Source organism: Aquila chrysaetos, chromosome 1, assembly GCF_900496995.4.
Source record: "Aquila chrysaetos chrysaetos chromosome 1, bAquChr1.4, whole genome shotgun sequence".
In the NCBI taxonomy this organism is placed as follows: domain Eukaryota; kingdom Metazoa; phylum Chordata; class Aves; order Accipitriformes; family Accipitridae; genus Aquila; species Aquila chrysaetos.
Genome location: NC_044004.1, coordinates 70,867,405 through 70,892,409, shown reverse-complemented (window position 1 = coordinate 70,892,409; position 25,005 = coordinate 70,867,405). Strand labels below are relative to the sequence as shown.

Below are 25,005 nucleotides of genomic sequence, written 5' to 3'. Positions count from 1 at the left end.
CTCTGTTCATAGTTGGTTTTCGACTTAGGCTTAGTGCCTTTATTTTTGTAAGGTACAATTACAATGCCTACACCGCCAAAACAGTCACCCGTAAAGTTAGAGGATGTTCCTTATCCCCTAGATCCGTTACCTGAACTGAAGCTTCCCACGAGGAGGCCTCTTTGCAGCCTTTAAACTGGCCTCGGAGCTGTGGTGTGCAAAGGCGCATGCAGGTTCAGTGCATAGGATTATTAAATGGAAAACCACAGGTAGGAACTTGCTTGCAGGATGGAAAGGAAGCTGCACGTGTTCTGTAACCACTCCTTGCCTAACAGAGACTGTTACGAACAAACCCAGCTAATTCACTTGCCAATGGTGGTTGTTGCTATTAACATGCAAAAATACATAAGAGTACTTCCATTACACTCCCTTATCTTAAACTTCCTGGGGCTGTAATGCTCACTATTCAGCCATCACTTCTTCAGTGAAAATCCAGAGTTCCTCTCACGAGGTTTCTTTGGTTTTATAGTGGAGCTATGGTTCTGCAGGCTGTGCAAGAAACCTCTGCGCTCCACAAAGCACAGGGAAGAATCGGGACTAAGCAAAATCTTACTTTAATGGTGCGTATGCAAACATTCATTATTTACTATGTCGACATTTAAAACCTCGTTTACATCAAAGTGATGGGAAGTGTATTCTGTGATTGCAATGGTTATATAAAATATGTAAAAATAGAAAAACCAGAATGAATGAAGTACAAAGCTGGCAGCGCAGAATAAAAAATTATGTTTACAAAATATTTACAAAAAGTCCAGTCACTTCCTAATATAATTTCAGGTATTCTGATGAGCGTTTTGAAATTACGCTTCAACAGTTAGAGTGAAATCTCATTGCACTGTGAAAATAAGAGGTTTTGGTAACAAAGTATATTACCTTAGTATTTTCCGTGTTTTCACTGATTAATAATCGCTCTGAAATTTCCTCCTTAAAGTGACAGTTCCCTGTAACAAGTGAGTATAAGGCAGCCTGAATGCAGACACTGCTTCCAGCTTGTGACTCTGTTGCAGTGAAAGCAGTGGCAAAAGAAGATTTTAAGTTTTTACTAGATCATGCACCATCATCAGTAAGATGTTCTACAAGAAATGCTCTTTCTACTTTGATTTCTACTTCCTTCATCTTTTGATGGCAGGTGAAACAGGCCTTATAAGAGGGCAATCCAGACTATAGAGTTACGGTACATTTACAAGAACTTGCCATTCTGAAGCGTTTGCCAAGATCCTGGAGATGAACATAATCCCTGTGACATGATGAGATTTCAATGAGAGTACTAAAAGCTATGATATGCTAAGAACCGAACTAAGACATGAGGAGAAGACCTACACTTTAATCATTTTCATACCCATACAAGTTTCTAAAGCTCTGCAGGAAAAAAACCCCAAGTGTTCTGTAGGTTACCTGTTGCTTTGCCTTTTTGGGTAGAGGACCCTATTCACTTCCATTTGTTTTTCCCCAAAGATGCTAAAGCACTTCAGGTTAAGAGAGAGAATGACTTCAGAGAACTCAATTTTGTCTTCCCTTAATGTAATCTAAGTTGTGTTTTATTCCCTAGTACAAGTTTTAGTGACTAAATGTCTCAGACTCCTGTATCAGCAGAGAAAAAGATGATCTGAAAGGCAGTTGTGAGCAGGGTCAGAGGGAGGCGGCTCTGCCCGTCTCGTGCCAGGTAGTTGAATGCAGAGCCACTTTATTTCCCTTCTTTCCCTAGTTGCAGTTTTAGCCACTTCTTTTTAACAATCCACTGGTCTCAGTTTCACTCAACCTTTCTTTATATTCTAAGTGCTGATGGATAAAGGTGCCCCTTTGTGTATCTCTAAGCACTCTGGATTACTGCATTAATTCTTAACCTGCATTAAACTGTTAACCTAATGAAGGCTGCAATATTTGGTCCAACAAATACATGCATACATACGTAGGTATATATATATACATATACGCTTATTAGAAATGGTCTTTAAAAAAACCCCTTCTGAACTGTTTTAATGTAAGAAAATTTCATCTTATTCTAAATAAAAAATACTCTTGTATTAAGAATACAATGCTACATTAATTTAACCCATTTAGTACAAATCTATGCAAAAGTGTACAGTGCAGTTTATTTCTTGCTGTCGGCTGTTAGGATGCAATGCATGCACAGGAGAATGAGGGCGCAGTCGTGCTTCAAGTGCTAAGGAAGTGATAGAGGAATTCTGCACATTAACAGGTAGATGTCCAAGGTGGATTGTCATTTCCCAAAAACGTTTCAAGTGAGACTACTGTGGTTTACCTTTTATTGTTAAATTTATATTGAGTTTTGCCTTGTGACCAGGGTTTAAGTATCAGTACATACTGACTATCAAATTATAGGATCAAAAATTTTATTTAAATAGATTTTCTTTCTACAAAAATATAGTTACACATACCCTTAGTATTTCCCGTAATTAATTCAATGCACAATTCACTGTAAATTTTTACAATCGTCTGAACAATATCTGTTTAAGTTTCAAGTTATTCAAATGGTAACTTGTAGGTACTTCCCATTTAAAAAAAACATTAAACATAACTTACGCTACATTAAGGCTGAAACACACTTCTTCTGTTGAGATCCATTTTCATATTGTTACATTGTGTGGACTGCTCTAAATACTTGCAATGAATATTGACAACTTTTCCTTCAGTTCTGCTTTCCCTCCAGAATTGACCAGTGTTCTTAGTGGAGTTGAAAAACTGTGTCCTTAATATTTTTCTGGTGAAACTTTTCATACTTCTATGCTTTAGTCCCTGAGATAGTCCGTAATGCCTTATCAATTGTTTATAATAATATATATTGAATATTGCCAAGCTGAGGTGAGATTTTTATACATGACACCTTACTCAAGAACATTTTATAGAAATTACTAACATAATCGGGTTCTTTATAGCTTTTAATATTCTTTATATAAAAATTTAATAGTTATCTCAACTCTTTCCTAATACACAGTATTAAGAATTAAATGGGTTTGGATTTGTTCTTTTTACCCAGCCAGTTTTTGTTGCTGTTAGCCTAGTTTTCAAACAATCTGTAACAAGCAACACGTCAAAAACATGGGTTTTTTTAGTTTTCAGATGTCTTGATAAATACCTGAAAAAAACAAAATATATTATTTTCTAAAATCTGCAGAAGCATTGTCTAAGACATTAGCTTTTCCAATTATGGCTATAGTTTATGGCTGTAGTAATTCTCTTCAGTGACTTCTGCTGAATATTTTCTACTTATGGGTTCACACACATTCACTTGGGAGAAACTTGAATAAATAATCACCTGTTCATCTGAGAATGCTTGCATACTATAATTAATATCCAAGATGGTGACTGAAAAAAGCTAGAAAAGCCTCCCTGTCTCCTTTGGTGAGTTTGTTTATCATGACCCAAATTCTAGTGGCTATACTTACAGCACTGCAAAACTGGAGAATCATCCCATTCGAGCATTTCCAGCACTTTTTCTATGAAGTAAATTTAACTTCTCCCCTGAATAATTAATATAATTCTCCACTTGTGTGAGTTCTTCTACACAAAATCCCATTCAAAATTTAAAAAAAATTAATGATTATCAATACTGTATGGTAGGTAGAACTGAAACCCATTTAATAAAGCTTTAATTAAAATGCTTTTATTAACATGCTTACCTCACTAAGTATTGCCCATACAGGAGAATCAGAATTGACCGATAAACGAATAGCCTGTATTTTTCCTATTGACTGATTGATACTGCCTTCTGCAATTCCATTTTCAAAAGCCCCTACATAAAAAATAAAACAAGACCCGTACGAACATATATTAGAATGAAATGTTTCCAAGTGAACTTATGCAAAAGCTCTAAACTACAAAATTATAGATTAACTCCACAGATACAACATTAGGGGAAAAAAAAAATCTTTTGCAAAAGGTCAGGCAGTAACAACTGAAAGATAAAGCTATAAACAAGAAGAAGGATTCATTCCTTCAGTTACAGCAACTCGGACCTAGAGAAGAATAGAAGAAAATAAAGAACCTATAGCTACAAATGTTAAAACATAAATTTAAGTATGTTAGTTGTGACCATATACATATGGCACACATGGTCATGTTAAATAATCTAAAAGAGCTTTTCTGAGACGTATGATTATTTTTAGAAGGATACATTAGGAATCATGGACCAGTTCTGATACATTTCTTCACTAGTTCAATGCTTTTTAACTAACCTTGTTAAACTGGCATAAAATCACCGCAGACAAATGAAAAACGCTCACCCCCTGTGTGATATTCATTTCCTATCAACTTGCATGTGCAACTGGGAGTTGACAGCATTTTGGTTTGGATCTCTAATTAGAGCAAAACAGCCACGAGGAGGTGGGAGAGAGGTGCAAATCAAAGCAAACAAGAAGCGTATGTGATGTGAAAGTGGTTTGTTGGGAGAAAAGAGCAATTATGTGGTAGAAGAGACAGAAGAAAGTGGCAAGCGAAGCAGATCTTCCAACAGTCCATTTTTGTTCACATAGTGGTGTTTTAGTTTAGGTAATAGTAGAAATCAGGCCTTGGCAAGCACGTGGAGAATCTGCAGTTCATTTAAGAGAAGTCACACACCACCCTGAGGAAAGAAGAAGGAGAAGCAGGGGTGGGGGCAAAAAGGGGGAAGGTGTGTTGCATTATGCTTCATCTTCATTTCAGGTTGGAGCACAAGTTAATGCTGTCCTAATAATGAAAAATCCTTGTCTTCAGCTAAGGCTGCAAAATCCAAACCAGCATTATCCTATGTGGTGGGTTGACCCTGGCTGGATGCCAGGAGCCCACCAAAGCCACTCTGTCACTCCCCTCCTTAAGTGGAAAGGGGAGAGAAAATATAACAAAAAGCTCGTGGGTCAAGATAAGGACAGAAAGAGATCATTCGCCAACTACTGTCACGGGCAAAACAAACTCGACTTGGGGAAAAAAAATTAATTTAATTTATGACCAATCAAATCAGAGTAGCATAATGAGAAATAAAACTAAATCTGAAAACACCCCCCGCCTCGTTCCTGGGCTTAAATTTACTCCCAATTTTCTCTACCTCCTCCCCCAAAGTGGTGCAGGGGGACGGGGAATGGGGGTTGGGGTCAGTTCATCACACGTTGTCTCTGCCGCTCCTTCCTCCTCAGAGAGAGGACTCCTCACTCGTCCCCTGCTCCAGCGTGGGGTCCCTCCCACGGGAGACAGTCCTCCATGAACTCCTCCAGCATGGGTCCTTCCCACGGGCTGCAGTTCTTCACAAACTGCTCCAGCGTGGGTGCCTTCCACAGGCTGCAGTCCTTCAGGCACAGACTGCTCCCATGTGGGTCCCCCGTGGGGTCACAAGTCCTGCCAGAAAACCTGCTCCAGCGTGGGCTCCTCTCTCCACAGGTCCGCAGGTCCTGCCAGGAGCCTGCTCCAGCTTGGGCTCCTCTCTCCACAGGTCCGCAGGTCCTGCCAGGAGCCTGCTCCAGCGTGGGCTTCCCACGGGGTCACAGCCTCCTTCGGGCATCCCCCTGCTCCGGCGTGGGGTCCGCCCCGGGCTGCAGGTGGATATCTGCTCCACCATGGACCTCCCTGGGCTGCAGGGGGACAGCCTGCCTCACCATGGTCTTCCCCACGGGCTGCAGGGGAATCTCTGCTCCAGCGCCTGGAGCATCTCCTCCCCCTCCTTCTTCACTGACCTGGGGGTCTGCAGGGCTGTTTCTCTCACATGTTCTCACTCCTCTCTCCAGCTGCAGTTGTGCAGTTTTCTTTTTCCCCTTCTTAAATCTGTTCTCCCAGAGGCACTACCACCATCGCTGATGGGCTTGGCCTTGGCCAGTGGCAGGTCCGACTTGGAGCCGGCTGGCATTGGCTCTGTCGGACATGGAGGAAGCTTCTAGCAGCTTCTCACAGAAGCCACCCCTGTAGCCCGCTGGCTACCAAAACGTTGCCACAAAAACCCAATACATCCCGTTAAGACCTTGAAGAGACTGCAATTAGTTTTTCTTCTAATTAGATGCCTTGGCTTTTGCCACTGCTGGTAGGGTTCTTCATTATTTAAAACAAAATAAGATAGTCATTGGTTAAACATCATATCCTATAATATGCAGTAGCGCAAAGGGTTTCTTTTCCTTACTAGTTCACCTTGGAATGCTGTATTTATTACAGAGTTAATGAAATTCTCAAATGCAGAAACATTTTATACATAAGAACAAAATTTCTGATTTTGAAGTGACAGTAAACAATTTACCTATTTTTAAGTATCCGTCTTTGGTTGCTGGGTAGTTAAATTTACTTCCATTGTCAACCAGTTCTTTTCTTAGCATTTCCTGTAAAAAATAAAACAATAACATCTCCAGAAATATTCTCTAGGGCATGACATTTTATGCTGAACATCATTCTGAAAAAGAAATAGCACTGTCTATTACAGTTGGAAATGAGAAACTTACATCAGCTGGCAACACTTCCACGGTAGTGTTAAACAGTTTATCACCAGGGTGCTCCATGTTTCCACTTCTGAAGAAGTACCTGACGGTAAAGGTGTATTATTTTCAGGTATTTTATACTTTAGAGAAGTTCTAAGGAAAGTTTTGAAGGAAAGTTTCAAATATCTTTTCTTTAATTAGTTGTGGGCTATAGAGAACAGAAATAGGCATTGAAACTTTTCAGTGTGTGACCAAACCATGCTAGACGCTTTTTATTTTAAACAGAACAAGCATCAAAAACATCTTTCTCTGGACCCACAAATGCAAGTGTTCCCCCTTTTCAGTGCTCAAGTTCCAAATAAATTAACTTTCCAGGTTTAAATGGCTAAGGAAGATCTGCCCTCTGATCTGTTCCTATCATCCTAAGGCCGAGGTGAGATGGGCTTCTGGAATGCAATGGCAGCAAAAATCCCTGTTTCTACTAGACCATGTGCTACATGCCAAGAGAATCCCACTTTTTATCAATACTGATCAATTCAGGTGCTTCTAAATAATCTCCTTGATAGCCAATGAGCAACAGCACTGTCAGAGCAAGAATCCAAGCAGAAACATCTATGAGATTTAAAAAGAAATAAATTAATCCCTGTTTGGTTTTCAATTTCTGGCATTAGAGTTCTTAGGTTTTTAGATCCAAAAAGAGCTAAGGAAATTTACAGCATCAACCTCCCTCCTCTGGTATCAAACAATCAAGACCTAAGACGACCACCAAATATTAAAGGATTAACTATACATTTTCACAGGTTAGCAATGTGGCTGGGACCAGCCATGAGGCAATACCATATGCAAGTTAACTTCATCCAGTACAGCTTCCCAGTAATAGGAAAATGCAAAAATATAGGCTACCCAAGTTTCCCAAAGCATAAACTAGTTAATCAACAGTGTTGATCACAGAACACCAGTGTTTATTGTAACAACTGTCATTTAGTGCAGCTCACTAGATGGAGATACAGACTTGCTTTCGTAGATTTTTTTTTTTTAAATAAATAAGAAATCTACAATCTTTGCAGAATGGAAGTCTCTTAGTTTTGTGACCAGTTTTGGGAGGAAGCGTAACACCAGTGAAGGAGTTTTCTCTCTGAAAATCATTACAGAGATATGGTAATTATGGTAATTTGTGTCAGAGACACTCTCCCAGAACCATATTCCTTGCTAGGTTAGTTTTAACTCAGATCTGTTCTCCAATCTGACACAGAGAGAAGAAGAAACTTTTCTGAACCAGGCAGGACTGCTTCTTTTAGTGCCAACCTCGATCTATATTGTTCATAGAGTAAGTCCTTCTGAAAAACACTTCTCTATCTTAAGCTACAGGTGTCTCTTCCTTTCAAAGACACCCAAGTTGAATGATGTGAAAACAGAGAAGATGATAGATAGTTTCATCTTTTAACATGAGAAAAACATTCAAGGTGGGACTTGGCTGTAGATCCAAACACGTGAAGTTAGAAATCTGGCTGTGACCCAAGTGTTCAAGCTCTCATTACAGGCCATGGAAATATACTTGATACAGTCAATGAAACTTAGCAACTGACTCGGGTGACCAAATAGAGAATGGATGAATACCTGTCTAGGTTCCACTGACTCTATCAAGTAGATCTCCATCTGCCATGTATAGTAGGAGCTTACACACCTACCTTACGTAGACATCTCTACTGTAAACTCTTACATTCAGGTCTCTGAATCTTCAACTGAATCCCACCTTTGTTAATTCACTCTTCATTATTTCCCCACAATAGTGATATTTTCTCTTCTCTTTCACCTACACTGGTAAGTGTCTGGTCTGGGACATGACCTTTGACTTGACATCATGCAAACAGCCTTTCTGTTGACAACTAAAGAAATAAAGCTTTCAATGACTCCATTGATGAAATTCGTTACTTAAAAACAAATTCCTTTGAGAATTATTGTAAGAGAAAGTAAAATATTTAACTGAAAAAATAGAAGGAAAAAAATTTAAAAAGCTATCTAATTACCAAGGAAGAAATGTATTTCAGGAGGGGAATCCAAGCGGAGTAGATATACAGGAAATCATGCGGTTTTTGTCAGTAACAAGGCTATGGTTTATGCGAACTGTTGAGCACTGGTGATTTTGAACAGACTCAATCATTTCCAAACTAGATATATGTAGGCTTCCATATTCCATATCATGTAATACTTACTTTTCAACTTTTAGTGGATTTAAAAAGGTGAAGCTGATGTAGTCCCCTGCCACCGGAGCTGAAGCCCAAAAACAGTCTGTTCCCTTATAAACTTTTTCCAAGGTATATTGCTGGTATGTTCTTAGGCTTGTATCCACTTTTGCAGGTGGATTATTGTGTGTTTTATGTAGCACATTTTTTCCAAAATCTTTATCCTGTTGGATTTAAAGAAATGTAATTTCACTCATAGAATGAAAAAAAAAGTGTTCCGATATCTTGAATTACTACAGGAAGCTATTCTAGAAAATAATTACCCAAGTGTCAAAAAATATACAATCTATTTCTAATAGAAATAGAATATTCATTTCAGTGTAATCACTGAGACTCAGTGTTACAGTTTGTAGACAGACCTGTACTGATTATTTCTCAGTTGCCTAGATTTAAAAATAAACTTCCTTCACAGTAGGCTATTTCATAGTTGTCTACTATGCCTGCTGCCAGAACATCCGATATTGGTCTCTGCTAAAGGCTACATGAACCTCTAGTCTGATCCAATACAGCAATTCAAATTATCTCATGCCTAGTCTAAATGCCCATCAGGGAATCCCTGAAGTCTGGTGCTTCATTGCTCTTGTCCTTATCAAATACATGGTAGATCCACTGTTTGTCCTCCAAACTCTCCCTAAAAATCTACTGCTTCACGATAGCCATGCCCTTGTCCTACCAGTATACCTTCTTCTTAATAGTTCCTTGTATTGGGATTGTGGACTATTCGGCCAAAACAAACCATCATAGCTGTTTGGGTTTGTACAGTGCAAAGCACATGAAACCTCGTGCTGTGAAGAGGGTTCCTACATGCCATGAAATGCTTCTGTGACTGGTACAAGTGTTCAGATTAGAGATTCAAAGATATTTTTGCAGAAGCAGCGTGCCCCACCTGCAGTTTAGATGCCAGATCAGTATTCTCCCCCAAATCTGTAAACCAATGTTTTTGGATATGGAAATACCATCTAATGCCAAAGATGCAATACTTGAAACTGATTTGAGAAAGAAGTCAGAAAACAAGCATATAATTTAGAAATATGGCATTAATTTCTTATCCTTACTTTCAAATTCTGTATCTTCCCAGCCAATGATGAATAAATTCCCACATGCTGAAAGAGAGATGGTTTAGCACGGATACGTAACTTTGCCTTTTCCTTTTCACAGTGTATCTGGAAAGAAAGTAAAAAGGAGGGAAGTTTTATTTAAATAAAGGAGAGACAAACTAAGTTCCATAAGGCAATTCCATTATGTAGTTGAAGGTATGGGTCCAGGTTTTTTACCCATATTTAAATGAGTTATCCTTAGATTAACAGTCACCTTATTTCAAATACACTGCTTCTAGACCTAACCTCATAATTCCACTCGTGGTGCTATGTAGATTTGAAGGCTCAACCACCCCTAATTCAGGGATTTCTGCACTGTATACCATCAATCGCACCTCAGAGTGACAAAAATGGACCTCAAATCTGAAACAGACTGATTTTTTCTCAGCTATGTTTGAGAGGCTTATAATATACTATATGTTAGGTACCTTTTATCTTATAATTACATAAACCCCTTCAACCCTGATTTTCCAGTTTAGTACACTTTGTGACATGGCATATACCAGGGAATTAAATAACTGTAATGGGCACTAATTTCTGAGTTTCTTGATTTTTGAATGATAGCAAATTACTTCTTTAAATGTAATTTTGGTCTGTATCTATAAAGCACCATAGTTTGATACAATGAAGCAAACATGCTACAATAATTAATGACACATAATGAAGCATAATAGCATAGAACAGAGCAAAGAGCTGAAATGAGACTCCTCGGGTTCTACTCTTAGTTCTGCCACAGAATTATTGTATGGGTTTGGAAGATCATTTAACTTCTCTGTATCCCAGGTCCCACATCTTTATTTTTGAGAGGATAGTGTGTTTACCTCATCAATCCAGTGCTTTCAGTTCTATAAAAGAAAAATGTTACATAAACTATATCAATGCCTTCTAAAGCTAGAACGGATAGTCTTCACTCAGCTGGCTTAAACACCAAAACTCATGGGGGATTTATGGTTTCCACAGAAGTACCAATTAAAAGTTCAAAACCACCTGGAAGCCTACAAAAAGAACTAGCTATTTTTATATTTGTTCGGCAAAACAATGGAAAACCACAATACACGCAAATCGATTTATTGGCACCTGTTTCTTTGAAAAGCACACTATACTTTTGCTAGAAAAAAAATTATGAGAAAATAAACTTGTGATCCTTCTACTGACAGCGTTTGCAGTTTGTCCCCTATAATAATGCAGTCTCTAGCATGTCTCCTTTTATGCTATGGCACCACTTTCAAAAAGGCTACTTATGGCAGCAGCTGAGAATAATCAGTAGCAACAGGACTGGTGTGGTCATTTGTGCAGAAACTGAGATAACGCTCCTTGCTGAGTCAGGGCTCCCATCTTTGCAGCCTGCTAGTCCCCACTACACGTGATAGATACATGCCACTGCATATGATCGCAGAACCATAGAACCATTTTGAGTTCGAAGGGACCTTTAAAGAGCATCTAGTTCCAACCCCCCTGCCACGGGCAGGGACACCTTCTGCTAGACCAGGTTGCTCAAAGCCCCATCCAGGCTGGCCCTGAACACTTCCAGGGATGGGGCAGCCACAACCTCTCTGGGCAACCTGTTCCAGTGCCTCACCACCCTCACAGTGAAGAACTTCTTCCTTACATCTAATCTAAATCTACCATCTTTCAGTTTAAAGCCATTACCCCTTGTTCTATCACTGCATGCCCTTGTAAAAAGTCCCTCTCCGGCTTTCTTGTAGGCTCCCTTTAGGTACTGGCAGGCAGCAATAAGGTCTCTCCGGACCCTTCTCTTCTCCAGGCTGAACAACCCCAACTCTCTCAGCCTGTCTTCATAGGAGAGGTGCTCCAGCCCTCTGATCATCTTCGTGGCCCTCCTCTGGACCTGCTCCAACAGGTCCATGTCTTTTTTGTACTGGGGACCCCAGAACTGGATGATGGTTCACAGGAGGTAAACATGATGAAGTTTCTGAACCACGCAGAGATCTTATAGCTCTGATCATCACAAACTGTCTTTTCCAACTCGGTGAGCAGATGTAGCTCAATCCTGGTATGTTGATACTCAGCTCAGGCTGAAAACACGTGCCAAACACCCGTCACCACAGGATGGCACGTAAAAGCCACAAACAGGTGCCTCGTTGACTCTCCCGTGAGGCATAAGGATTTCTGTCAGCTTGCTTTCCCTGTAGGAAAGTCCACCACTTCAATCTGTCAAGCAGAGGAGGAGGAGCAGCTGGGATCTCTGCCCTTCTTCCAGCCTCCATCTTCTGCATTCTCACAAACAGTCCCAGTAGGTCATGCCACTGGTCATTCCCACCCAAGGGCAGCGTGAGACTGACTTGTCTCGATAGGTTTTTGCTACCCACAGCAACTGAAATTGCAGTTGCAGAATGGAAACTCACTAGGAACTTGCTGATACCACTGACTTGCTGGCCTGCCTGCCTTTCAGGAACACAGCTTTGTTTTAGGTATGAATTGGGTCTTAGAAGCTAGAACAGTCATTTAAAAAATAAAAGTGAAATGTTTCATCTATCAGATTGAGGTTGGCATGTGTTAGGGAGATCTGGAACGGGTGATGTTAACGTAATAGTATCTTCTTTTTATTCTGTTGCCACGGGCAGGCAAGTACCTAAATTAGAGGTAGTTGAGGCTCACTCTAACTCCTATGAGCCGGCCTAACCCATGGAGTAGGATTTCAAAGCTTACTCCTGTCTGTATGAAGTGGGAATCAAGATTCCTCAGTGGCATTACTAAGTGTAAAACCAGGGACTGTCTGCTATCCCTGGGAGTCACCTCTGCTACACAGTAAAACTTGAAGCTTGTTTGTTCCCTTCCCCTTAACCTCCTTCTCTGGGCAACTCCTATCTTTCTCTTCTTCTTTATCAACACAGAAATAACATGTGCAAACACCTGGAGTGGGGACTGGCTACACTAATCAAACAAAACTCTTGAACCTTAGAAACGAAGAAGGAGCAGAAACTCTGGTCAGCCCTCTGTGGCACAGTCTGTTACACAAGAAGAGTGTGAGTAGTGACCAGCACCAAAGACTGGTGAGAGAAAGAATGCGAAAGGACATCAAGAAATACTTAACATATCATTGGGCTCACCTGTAGTGCTAGAAATGGCACCTTTTGCAATTCAACACAACAGTTTCTTTCATTTTTAGTGAAAAATATCATTTAGTTTGTTGGATCTACATGTTTCCCTGCATTTTTTTTTTCAGGCAAAGTCAATTTTTTTCCCAGGTAGTAAAAGATTTAAAGCAAAACACTTAAGTTCTGCTTCCTGAAAGAAACGAATCGGTATGCAAAATTCAGAACAACTGTGGTTTTAAAATTGTGTGCTTTACTGACTTTCATATTAGAAGGTCAGCAGAAGGTTATGAGAAATGATAGTCCACATAGGTTTACATATTCAAAATTTTCTTTGGTGCTGCAGGTTGCCTACGTGACCAGCTGCAGGCAGATGTGAGCTTGTGCCGTCCATATTCTGAGGTGATGGAGGCAAAACAGCTCTGGTGCATAAATCTGAATTTCAGTGAGTCAGGCCTCTCCATATGTCCTAATGGGCTCACACACAGTGCCACACTATGCAGATCCACAGCAGATCTTTCCCCACAAATTCCAAAGTCAGTCAGGTTTGAGAGATTTCTATTCCATTTTTTGAAAATAAATTATTTTGTCACCGAGACTGTTTGAGTATTACTTATGTTCATAAATTCAGACATACTTACTGCATCCTTTTCTGGATTGCACACTTTAACCCAGAGCAGGTGGTCTATAAGCCAGTCTATGGGCTTATCTTTATAGAACATGAGAAAAAATTCCACTATGAGTGGCAGGTCTTCTGATTTAAACAATTTTCCTGAAAGCAAGACAAGAAGTTGCATATTCAGATGTTTTTATTGCTGTGCAAAAATCACCAGCTTTATGTTTACTCCAGCCTTAAACACATGGATGCAATTCTGATATTTAGTGAAAATTTCACACAGACTCCAGCTTTGGAGAGTTGCTTATCCTCCAGCTTGTTGGGATTTTGAAAAGATTTCCACCCCATGCCTCAAGAAATTCTCACATAGTCAACCAGCTGAATAATCAAGCGTGCAGTTATATCCTAGTTCTAAACAGAAATCTGCCAGTTACCTGTATCAGTGTGTCAGACGAAATCTGAATAATTCCTCAAAATGCTAGACATGCAATTTCACTGGCAATACTATACTGAGTATGTTTAAATTAAGACCTAGATATGAAAAACATAGCTTTTAAAATACTATCACTGTTCATTTAGTTCTCTTGCTATTTGTATTAGCAGATTGTTAGATTTCTTTGTTTGACCTAACACTTATAAGGTGTTATCACAAGTAAATTGTATTAGAACCAAAGAAAAAAAGAAACTTAATACTAAAAATAATAAAAAACCTTCCCTACAATATGGGATGCATGTTCTGTTCCACAAAGGAAAGGAAGCGGATTTTTTATAGGCTGTTCAAATTCCGTTCTTGAAAAGAAGACTACATGCTACAGGGGCATGTAGTGCCCAGAGGCGGAAAATTTGCTTCTTATGGGAACCCAACTGCTAGATCCTATGTTGAGGACACTCTGCATTAAAAAGACAGTTTTAAAGAGCACAAAAAGTAAAAGACTTTCAGTGGGAGCTTTCCTGAAGAACCAAGGAAGTTTTGATATGCAAGTCCTTCCATGCTTTGAAATCTAATTCTGAGTGAGACCTACTCGACCTACGCAGCTCCAAATCCAATTGACCCTGCTGAGGTCTTAATACTTACCAATAAATCCAAGCTGCGAGAACTCAAGAATCATCCATTCCTGGGACTGTTTAGCGGCAAAGTTTTGTATACTCTGAATATAATCAGGTTTGGCTATAATATCATCTTCCAGCTGGGGGAAAAAAAGAAAAGCAACAAAAAAAGAGAAGGCAAAGTGGGGGGTTTATTGCTTGCAGAGGGGGTGGTGGTGTTGCCACACGTAAGTGATAACAGCATTGTGTTTGACTGCTGTACAGTGTGTACTGAAGCTGGGCCAAACAACAGTGGATTGCTACTTAGCTTCAACATAAATCTCTGTTTCAGTATCATTCATTAAATATTTATTTACAGGAGTGACTATAACACCAGGAGTGCTTCTCACTTTTCCGAGACAGGAGGACTCCCCATCTTGAAGAGATCTCACTTAAAAGAAAACATTAAGCAAAAAGACAGAGGCTAAGGAAGATAACAGTAGACAGGTTGTACTGAAGTTGTATAAGCACTGATAAGCAATTGGAGCAAATTGGAGAGGTGACTAAAGCAGATGGTTAAAAGCTCCATAGAGTAACCTGGGCAGACTTTGTCGTACCTAAAAGGCGACTGAGAAGAACTGTGGATGATTACTGAGACGCTAGTAGAGAGCAAGTTGTTTCAGGGAATACTAGTCATGAAAGAAGGAACGGGCTGTGAATCACACTGAAGGACAGGAATACATAGAGCTTTTGAGGTGTTGTAAAGGCTGAAACTGAATATAGCAGTAGAGCCAGCTAAAGGATACTTGGAAAAGGAGACTGACATCCATCAAGGAAATGGGAAAGGCCTTGGCTGCATTTTTGCATGGCTTTCAGAGAAGAGTGTGGGATCTGAAAAGCCAGAAGCTGTTCCAGTTACTAAAGCTGAGGATAATGAGTCCAAACAAGGAGAGGTAATGACACAAAGGAAATAAATTAATTCCAGAAATAATTAAGGAGCAAGCAATTCAGGGTATGAACCCAATGTTGTTGGGGTGCAGTGTAACGATACAGTTAATTTCATCTAACTGCTATACTTCATTGGCCCCGGTGCTTGTCTGGTGGCACTGGAATCTGGTTCAGAAAGCTAAATAGGTAGAAAATAAATGCTATGAGAAAAAAAAAATTGCACCGTTTCCTGCTGGGTTTGCATCCTTAACGGACTCAGCGCAGAGTCAGCAGCAAGGGCTTGAGAGAGCAGGCCCACAGCTTTTAGCTGAATTTGGTCATTACTACAAGTGTAGGGCTGGTGGGGGAGAAATGCGTTCTCGACGGTGAACTCAAGAGGAAGTAGAATGAAGTTTGAAAAACAAGATTAAGAGATCTGTTTTGACCCTGTCAGCTTTTACTGATGGTAAGATAACAAAAAATAGATAGATAGAGACAAACTGATCAAGATGAATGCTTATTAATGGATTCTGAGATCTGGGGATTGACTTGAGGTGACAGTTATGCAGAAGAGAACAACAAAAAAAACCCCAAAACATCAACTTACAAGAAATCGTGCATAAAATTACGTGAGCTAAGAGGATTACCCAGTAGCTAGATGTAAAGGGAGAAGAGCAAGGATTCAAAGAGAGTTTCAGGGAATCCTTAAATAGAAATTGAGGGGCACCCAAAATAGGATGAAAGGCAGAGAGAGGAGTATCTCCAAAACTTAGTGAGGCCACCATATTGAGAAACACTAAAAGAAAGTGTACAAAAGTAGTAAAGATGAAAAATATAGAGTGTGATGCAAAGCGGGTGTGAATGTGGTTATGAACTGAAAATAGTTTTGCATAGTGAGAAGTCTGAAACAGTCTTTTCTGAAGCTGACTGTTGAAAGTGAATATTGGAGAATGTAGTTTGATATCCCATGTAGCACAGGCCATTAAAAGTTGTTTACTTAACCCTGTACTGAGCCCCGGAATTTGTGTTCAACTAAAACATATTTCTGGAAGAGCATCTGCCATCGTGTAGAGATTTCAGTATCAGTTCTTTCTCAGTAAGTTATACTATGTGTAATTATCCTGAACATTTAGTACGTGGTACCCAAATTCTAATTTGAATTTTTCTGGCTTCAGCTTACAGCCACTTGTTTTTCATACGCTCTTATCTACCAAAGGAGATTATGCAGTGGCTGTACACAGCTGGATCAGGAAGTTTAAGATACGAACTGTCTAGTCCATTTGCCCCATTGCCATGAGAAGGCCAGCAGAACACACGATTGCAGCTAATTTCCCTTCACTCATCAGTACTTTGGGATGAAAAAAAGATACGTGCACAATAGCAAGGCTATGTAAATTTCCTAAATGATAGACAATAAATGGGTTTCCATGCGTTTTTCTTATGTGGGTTATCTGTCTAAGAGGAGTAAAAATTAAGAAGCAACAAAAAAGTGGTAGCATACAATGGAAGTGTAGGCATCAGACAGGAAAGTATCTTCCTTTCTAAATTATATTAGGGTATTTTTATATTTTGAATCACCGTCCAATGAATATGTGAAGAGTGTTAAACTGAAAAAACTTATTCTCTCATTTTCCACAGAAAACAAACCTCCAATAGTTCATTCCATAAAGATCCTTTTTTTTTTCTTTTAGTACAAGCATAAAGAAAATTTCAGCTAAAAATGCAATTTCATGAAAGTTATTTCTTTAGGAACTCTACCAAATAACGGGCTTGACCTAGAGTCTGGGCGGGGGGGGGGGGAAGAATCAATACAAAGACTCCTTAATGACTTCACTGTTGCTCAGGCCCTAAAACCATTAGAGAAACACACTAGAGAAATTATAATAATGGTGTACAGGTAAGTGCTGCTGGCAATATATATTATCAGTATATACATATATGTTATATATAAATACACAAAGCTCCCCCAGCCTTCACAAGGAAAAAACTCATGAGGTGAAAAAAAGCATAGCAGTAGTTTAGTTAACTAAGTTTGAAGTTTATAACAGATTTTAACTGAAGATACTAAAATATTTATTTAATGTTTTATTTTCGGTTCACCTGAGTGCTAATAGAAAACACTTTCCCAAAACTGCTGTATCTGAGTTTCTCAAAGATACTTTCACATTTGAAATGTTTATGCGCTTCAGAATGAACTAAGTCGATATGGACACAAAGAACAAATGCATCTCCTCACTACTAGGTTGGGATTCGAATGCCTGCTTTTATGGCTATGTTAAGGCCCCATTATCTTGTCTCTGACATTATTACAAGTGTCTCAAGGGGCTCTAGTGGACTCCAGGAAGTATAGTGAAAGTGGAAACAAGTATTTCAAAGTTCTCTTAGTTTTTTATTAAGAAAACTTCACAAAAAAAGCCCGAAAGGAGCAGTAGCTGATTCAGGGGGTTGGAGGTGGGGAAAAATAGGGAAAGTAGAAGAGATGCTTCAAGTAGAAGAGATGAGATGAGATGACCGATGGGATTTATTGTCTTTTTTTCAAAGATTATGTTTGATCAGTAGGTAAGGTTCATCCACAGTGTAACCCCATTAGCTTCAATGGACTTCACAAAGCTACTTGCTTAAATTCTGATTCAGCAGTATGCTAGAATGAGTGTTTATGTGTTTATTCAGCTAAGATCTTGCCTGGCTCATGCTATCATGTAGACATCAAGTGTAACTACATACATTTATCTTCTTTCAAAATTCAGAAGTTAGTATCAGTCACCCAAATGATACTATTCCTGACAAAACAGTAAATAAAATCTAAGCTAGTTCAAGTTTTCCCTAAGATTACTGAACCAAATCTTTGTCCGAGGCTGAGGAAAGGGATTTTTAAGTTATTTGCTTTCCATTAATACAAGGCTTCCAAATGGAGGGAGATCATAAGGAACTTTACGGCAGCATGTGTTCCTTCTTTTCACCTATACTCTAGAGAGTATTTTCTGGGCAGACCAGCATCTGTGCTACAGAAGCAGCTGCAGACTGGACACACAAATGAAGAAGTAGATGTACTAGGTAACGGTATGAAGAAAGCATCGTTTCTTTCTAAGAAAATTCTGAATGCAGCCATAACTACCACCAGACCATCACAATCCAGGCTTTGCTCCGAATAACACAGTTTAGACCCTATATAATGTCCCAGAAAAGAAAACGCATATTCTCAAATTTCTTTAAAAATACAAATACATAAGTCATTTCCATGCAAACGTGAATGCTTGGAGAACTTTATAATAGAAAGGGACAATAAATATCTGGCAGCACGCTTAACATTTCCCTTCACCATGTTTCCCATGCCTTAATGCTCTAGTGCACTTAGTAAACTTGGGTTCTTAAAAATATACAAAAGTCATGGGAAAATACTTTGTATCCCAGTAAACCTTAACTGTTCAATAGACAACATTCTTCCTTGTCCACCTGCCTTCTGAGTGCCTATGCCAAATCTGAGAACAGAGCATAGACTCTGGAGGAGCTCAGCTCAAATGCGTTTGTGTTAAATGCTGACAAGAATTGTATGAGATGCCTGCTCTTGCCGTCTTCTCTTCTGCTTCTGGGAATCTTGTAATGTACTTCCGTGATACAGAGTCTGAGGCCTGTTCAGGCAGGACAAGACCCAGGAAAACTAAGAACTAAGCAAAATGCTGTTCTGAACTTTTTTTTGGAACTATTGACATTCAGGAGCTACATGAAATTTTATGATCTGTTCCATCATTCAGCAGTCATGATAAATTTTGGAATCTCTGGTGGTGATTATCATCTTTATGGAGTGCAAATTAGCACAGATCTAGAATGGTGGCTAAACCTAAGCTTGAATGCATGGGGATCTTAAACTCTAACACTCTCAATCTTCCGGAGAATTTAGGATCTGTACCAACTTGCAGTTTAACCTTGTCTCCAGTATCCCTATACTGGTATGTTTCCCTATCTGTAAGGGGGTTTTTGTTCATTGTGATCCAGTCTATAACCTGGACCTACCACCACTATTCTGTCTTGCTGCACCAAGTGAAAACACATTAAACTCTGACTTTCTTAACCTAATCAAATAAGGATTTCATGCTTCAGTTACCTTGTTATCCAACCTCACTAATGACAGGAAGTTGCAGATGGATTTAATCAAATAGTACCTGGCTGCAAGATGTATATAAACACAGAAATATGTGGATGCTTGTAAAGAGCACAGGCAAAATACACAGAAAATGGCAACAGATTGCTGTTTTTATTGAGGCCTTTGAGACAAATTATAACTGCCAAAGCTAATAATCAGTACAGATGTATTGCAGCTACTTAATGATAATATGAACATACCTGTAAATAAAAGGTTCCCTTAGGTTGGGCATATAGCATTAAAAAGCTATAATCCAAATTCTGTTTAGTTCTCCACCTAAACATAAGCAGCAAATTCTGATAAGCTTGGGGGGGGGGGGGGGGGGGGGAAGGTTGCAAGAGTTATTTCTATAATAAAAGCATTTCTAATGCTCTGCCAGTTTTTTCTCTTCAATAAAATTGTAACGTTGAGTATTCTAACTCATTATTACGGGAATAAAAATTCCTCTGTAATTAGTGTAAACGTTTGTAAATAATTTGACTTTCCTATAAAAGTTAACATTAACTAAGCAAAAAATTTTGATCTGTATCAGTGCAGCCTGAAACAAAATGTCTAACAAGTATATTCATGTCAAATGACTTAAAGATTCTACTCAATATATTATGAACAGTAGAGATCAACACACAATGATTAAAGATCAAAAATTAAGTGCTTTTACTGATTAACAGCACAGAAAACAGGTTGATAAACTTCATTTTCAGGTTTACATGTAAACACAGATTTATCTCTACAAAGTACTGTCTCTCATTTTACCAGAGGGTGAAGCTGATTGTTTGATAATCAATGCTAAAAGACTAGAGAGTAATGTATCAGTATATAATTAACATAAAAGTGTATCTGATACAAATCTAATCATATCTGAAACTTAAGTATAAGTATGTAAACATGTTTATGCTCTGAAAGATACAAGGTTTATCTATAAACCCAATATATGTGCATGCAGACACTTGCTGATTCCCTCCAACCTAAACTCTCAGTAGTGCAGCTCCCACTGCATTGTTGGGGTAGCTTCTGATAAATTAAGTTGTTGTTGATCAAAAGAAAATTACTTTTCGCCAGTAAATCAATTTTGTTAGGTTATAATCTCTCAGTGAATTTGGGGCACATGAGCGAATGAAATCACCAGTTAGGATATATTATTAACAGTAGTATAAAAAGTCCATGATCACCGAAAGTTAGGTCATTAATTAAACCCAAAGTAGTTGGTACTAGTTAGCTAAGGAGCCACTTGAGGTTTCCTGTGTTTAAAACCTGTGGGATGCCTAGAGTCAAGACCCAAAGGAGAAGCCTTGGCTCTCACCCTGAAGCTGATGTGCAGCATAGCTTTTCTCAAGATCCCCTTGTGTAACAATTGTTTTTAAAAGTACACTTGAGGTCCATTAGCTCTGAAACACGAAAACATTATCAGCTCAAACAATGTTGACTTTTGCAGAATTTTCCATTTTATACTCTTAGCAAAAGTTCTTAGGTTTTATACAGCTATCTTACCTTACTCTGTCCTCTGAATCCCCAAATGTTTTCTTCAGGTTGGAAAGATCTGGATAATAAGAAGCAGGAGGAGAAATAACCTCTAGGACTCCAGACTGGATTTCTCTGGGGAAGCTGTGAAGAGAAGCTTAGTGAAACCCCATTCCTCAAAAAGACTTTTAAGGGCAACCACAGACAGCAGCTCCCCAGAGTTTTGTCTGCTCCTCCATAAGTGGAATTCACAACTCAAGCAAAGAAACAAAGTCACACAGATTGTCAGTGAGGAACCAAGAAGGGGTCTTTGACAGCCGTGAGAACAGGCAGGACAGTAACTCATCAAAGTCTCAGAAAACACTGAAGAGAAGTGTGTCTCAGAAATCCTGCCCCTCCTGCATCTATAGATGCTTACTTGTAATCCTGAGATGGTTGCCAAAATGCAGCAGTAATTCACAACCAGATCCACTATCTAGAACTACACACAACTGTTCCCCCTTGCATGAGAGCTCCTAACTTCCTTACACTTACTCTAACTCGAATTCTACATTCTAGCCAAAATGATACTGTCCTGGAGTGGGGGTTTGGGATGGGGAGTCTGGGTCTAGTCTCTGCTCCAAGAATTAAATTTTCCATTTAAAAAGTCATTGAGAAAATGTGTCATCAGCTTTGGGAACCAAACCTGGAAGCCAAATCTCCCCCTTCCTCTAGAATATGTTTAAAAAAAAAAATAATTCTAAAGTTTTTGATAGGTATAGGATCACTGAAATAAGTTTTCAGAACTGAGTTCCCCATTTCCTATGATCAATGAAAACAAGCTAACATTAAAAATCAAGCACAGCACAGTACAAGCATGCTTATCAAAAAGAATCTCAATCTTACTGTGTAACACTGACAAAGCATCTACTCTGCAGTAATTTTTTCAAAAACCATGAAGAAATCATAAAAGCGATCTAAGTGCTGAAGTTGCTGTATGTATTGTACCTTTGTGGCGCTCAACGGTACCGAGGATGACTGCCTCTTCACCCTGTCCTAGCTGCAGTACTCCCACCTTAGCTAAACCCTCTGGAGGCAGGAGGCTATTGCTATTATATTGCTATTACTTAGCTCGCAGGCTGAGCTTGGGGAGCCTTCTGGGGGAAACCTGCACCCTAAATACAGTCTGGGAAACCCTTGGGTAGAGCAGGATGTGCAGAAAAGCCTCAAAGTGAAGGAAAAGGGCAACCTCTCCAGGGATCTTGTTCAATTTTTTTGATTGGTTGGTTTTCGGGTTTGTTTGTTTTGTTTTGGGTGGGTGTTGGTCTCTTTTCCCAAGTAACAAGTGATAGGAGGAGAGGAAACAGCCTCAGTTGTGCCAGGGGAGGTTTAGATTGGATAGTAGGAAAAATTTCCTCACCAAAAGGGTTATCAAGCATTGGAACAGGCTGCCCAGGGAAGGGGTTGAGTCACCATCCCTGGAGGTATTTAAGAGATGTGTAGATGTGGTGCTATGGGGCATGGTTTAGTGGTGGACTTGGCAGTGCTAGGTTAACGGTTGGTCTTCATGGTCTTAAGGGTCTTTTCCAACCTAAATGATTCTATAATTTTAATAAAACATTGATACAAAGTTTGAGAGCTCTCTTGTAGTCATTTTAAAGAAGGAGAGAGGGGAAAAGCTGTTTCACTTCAAACACTGGCCAAAGCGGGGTTCTGTCAGAGTAACCAATTCACGAATAAACTTGCACATCAAAGAAACCAGCAACACCAGTACTGCAGCACAATGCAGATTTCACCTCTCGCTTCTTTCAGTCAGGTGTGCTTCAGGGCCTTTTAGCCTTACCTGTTTTGTGACTGTTAGCTACACTATATCTTAGAAAGCAGCTTTTGCAATACAAAATAAATCTACCAATGAGCGTATTTTTTTCCCCAATATTTTAATTTAGCAGTTGTTCCTCTCCAGCTGCCCTAAGGTTTTTAATATTCACATGGTGCTGTAAACGTCTATGGGAAAGAATGGTAAGAGCAAGCAAAACTGCAGTGGGAACCAAGCCCTCATTTGATAGCTCTTACATAAATTTGGCACGGCAAAGAATACCCAACTCATGCTACCCATCATACAATGGTATTTAACAATATAAATATAATCCCATTGCCGTCCAAAGTCCATTGTCTTTGTGAAAAAGAGACAAACGAGGAAACAAAGACGCCTAGAAAACATGACAGACATCAGAATACGTTGCAGGGCTGTGAAGTCAGTGGGGACCTAATACACATAACCTCAGGTGCCTTGAATTGCATCATTAATTTCATGGGGAAAAGACTTAGGTTCAAGTAAATATTTATCAGAAGCTTAAGCTGAGACTTTGCCTGATTAGTTAAAGCATATTTATGAAATAAGAAAAGGAAAATAAACTGATATACATATTTCTCTTCTGAATTTCACAGTGTGTCACGATACACATACTAAGACTGCACCTTTGCCTCATTTCGTAGCAGTTCCATTTCAGTACGGCAGAGTTGTAACTTATTGCTGAAATGCTCTAATTCTTTCCATAAAAGCTCAAAATTGTGTTTGCTAGCTGTTGGGTGTTACGCTCTATAGGACTTACCTGGTTTTAACACTTTCTGCAACACCGTTAACATATTCTGCATTCACCTAGAAAAAAGAAGGGGGGGTTCATTTCAAGTCACCCATTTTTGTATTAAGCAACATTTTGTAGGGAATATTTATAAGCAAACACTTCATTTTTATTCTCTAATTCTTTTCATTCTGAAGAAAAGCAGTACGTTAACGGGAGCATTCCTACTAAAGGACTGTAGGACTAAAGGACTAAAGCCAACTGAAATTTCAATGTAGTTGAAAGTAGAACTGAACTATCTCCAGCTATGGTTTCTGCATTTTGTTTTTTCACTGCTTCTGCAGGAGGCCAAGCCATTTTCTGCATAAAATTCTGTTCCACAGCTTTCAGTTACACCAGGAAAGCAGAGTCATATAACTGTCAGTAAAGACCTGTTTCAGGTTAATCATCCAAAAATCACAAAAGAGGCCTGAGGCAGTTGAGAAAAGTCATCTAAGCAAAATTTTCTAAAGCTAGTGATATTTAAAATTTTTATTTAGAGTTTCTTCCTAATATAACACACTTACGGCTCTTAGTCTGGAAATTTTGAGGACATACTTATTCATTGCTGTTGTTTCATAAAAGTAACAGTTCTACTGTGCAAAACACATCTGTTAACTACATTAAAGAGCGCTAAGTTTTATGGATGTGATTTCCAAAGCAATACGATACCTGTCTTAGCAATTCAGATTTTTTTTTTAAATACACAAATAATCATTACCAGCTATATATTAAATTTGTAATAAGTACAAACAATGTGAAGTGGTAAGTAAAGAACTGTGATAAGAAAAAAAATACAACTTTGCAACTCACTTTCAGTCAATAAGTTACTCTGACTTAACCCATGATGTAAACATTTAACTTGATCTTCTGAAACTTGCTGGGAAAAAGGAAGATGTGGATTCACAATCAGTGAACACACCTGCCCTCCTCCCATAATTAAATGTTCTTATCACCTCTCATACCGGCACAATCAGCCTGCTCTAATTTACCGCATGGCTGAAAAATGGAAGCTGCAAGAATGTGACTTTGGGAATGGGAGAAAGGGGAAAGACCGACTCTTACAATGGCAGTTTAATCTTAAATTGGCTGAAATGGACTATATCTACAACCAAAGCTACTGTTTGTTGGAAGTGCCACCTTAGTTCTGTCCACAGTAGGAAACTGTACTGTTCAGAAGTTAACCCTTAAAAACTCAAAGAACTCTCTGAAGCCCTGTAATAGAAGGTTTATCCAAATGGCAACTAGGCAAAGCTCATCACTGCCAGGGCTCTTCACTGGGAAATAGCAACTGTAAAATAAGTTCAGCTCCCGAAAATTATGCTGAAGAGGAACTACAGCCAGTAAAATTGGACCTATCTACTTATCGTTGTCATCCAAACAGAAAAGTGGAAGTCATGACCTAACTTAATA

The 25,005-nt window shown here is 39.1% G+C and overlaps 1 protein-coding gene across 4 annotated transcripts in view; it reads right to left on the bottom strand.

Annotated features, from left to right (window-relative positions):
• Positions 1–2,292: 2,292 nt before the first annotated feature.
• Positions 2,293–25,005, bottom strand: part of MGAT4D (MGAT4 family member D) — a 41,517-nt gene continuing 18,804 nt past the window's right edge. For 2 of the 4 annotated variants that reach the window (XM_030024357.2, XM_030024367.2), the window contains exons 5-15: positions 23,584–23,630; positions 21,023–21,136; positions 19,735–19,810; positions 14,516–14,627; positions 13,466–13,596; positions 9,727–9,834; positions 8,642–8,835; positions 6,453–6,531; positions 6,254–6,332; positions 3,681–3,793; positions 2,293–3,136 (exon numbers count right to left, since the gene is read on the bottom strand). In XM_030024357.2, the coding sequence (XP_029880217.1) occupies positions 3,110–3,136; positions 3,681–3,793; positions 6,254–6,332; positions 6,453–6,531; positions 8,642–8,835; positions 9,727–9,834; positions 13,466–13,596; positions 14,516–14,627; positions 19,735–19,810; positions 21,023–21,136; positions 23,584–23,630 (1,080 nt within the window). In that variant the 3' untranslated portion in view covers positions 2,293–3,109. The other 2 variants (XM_041124944.1, XR_003924874.1) reach the window with 2 other exon arrangements.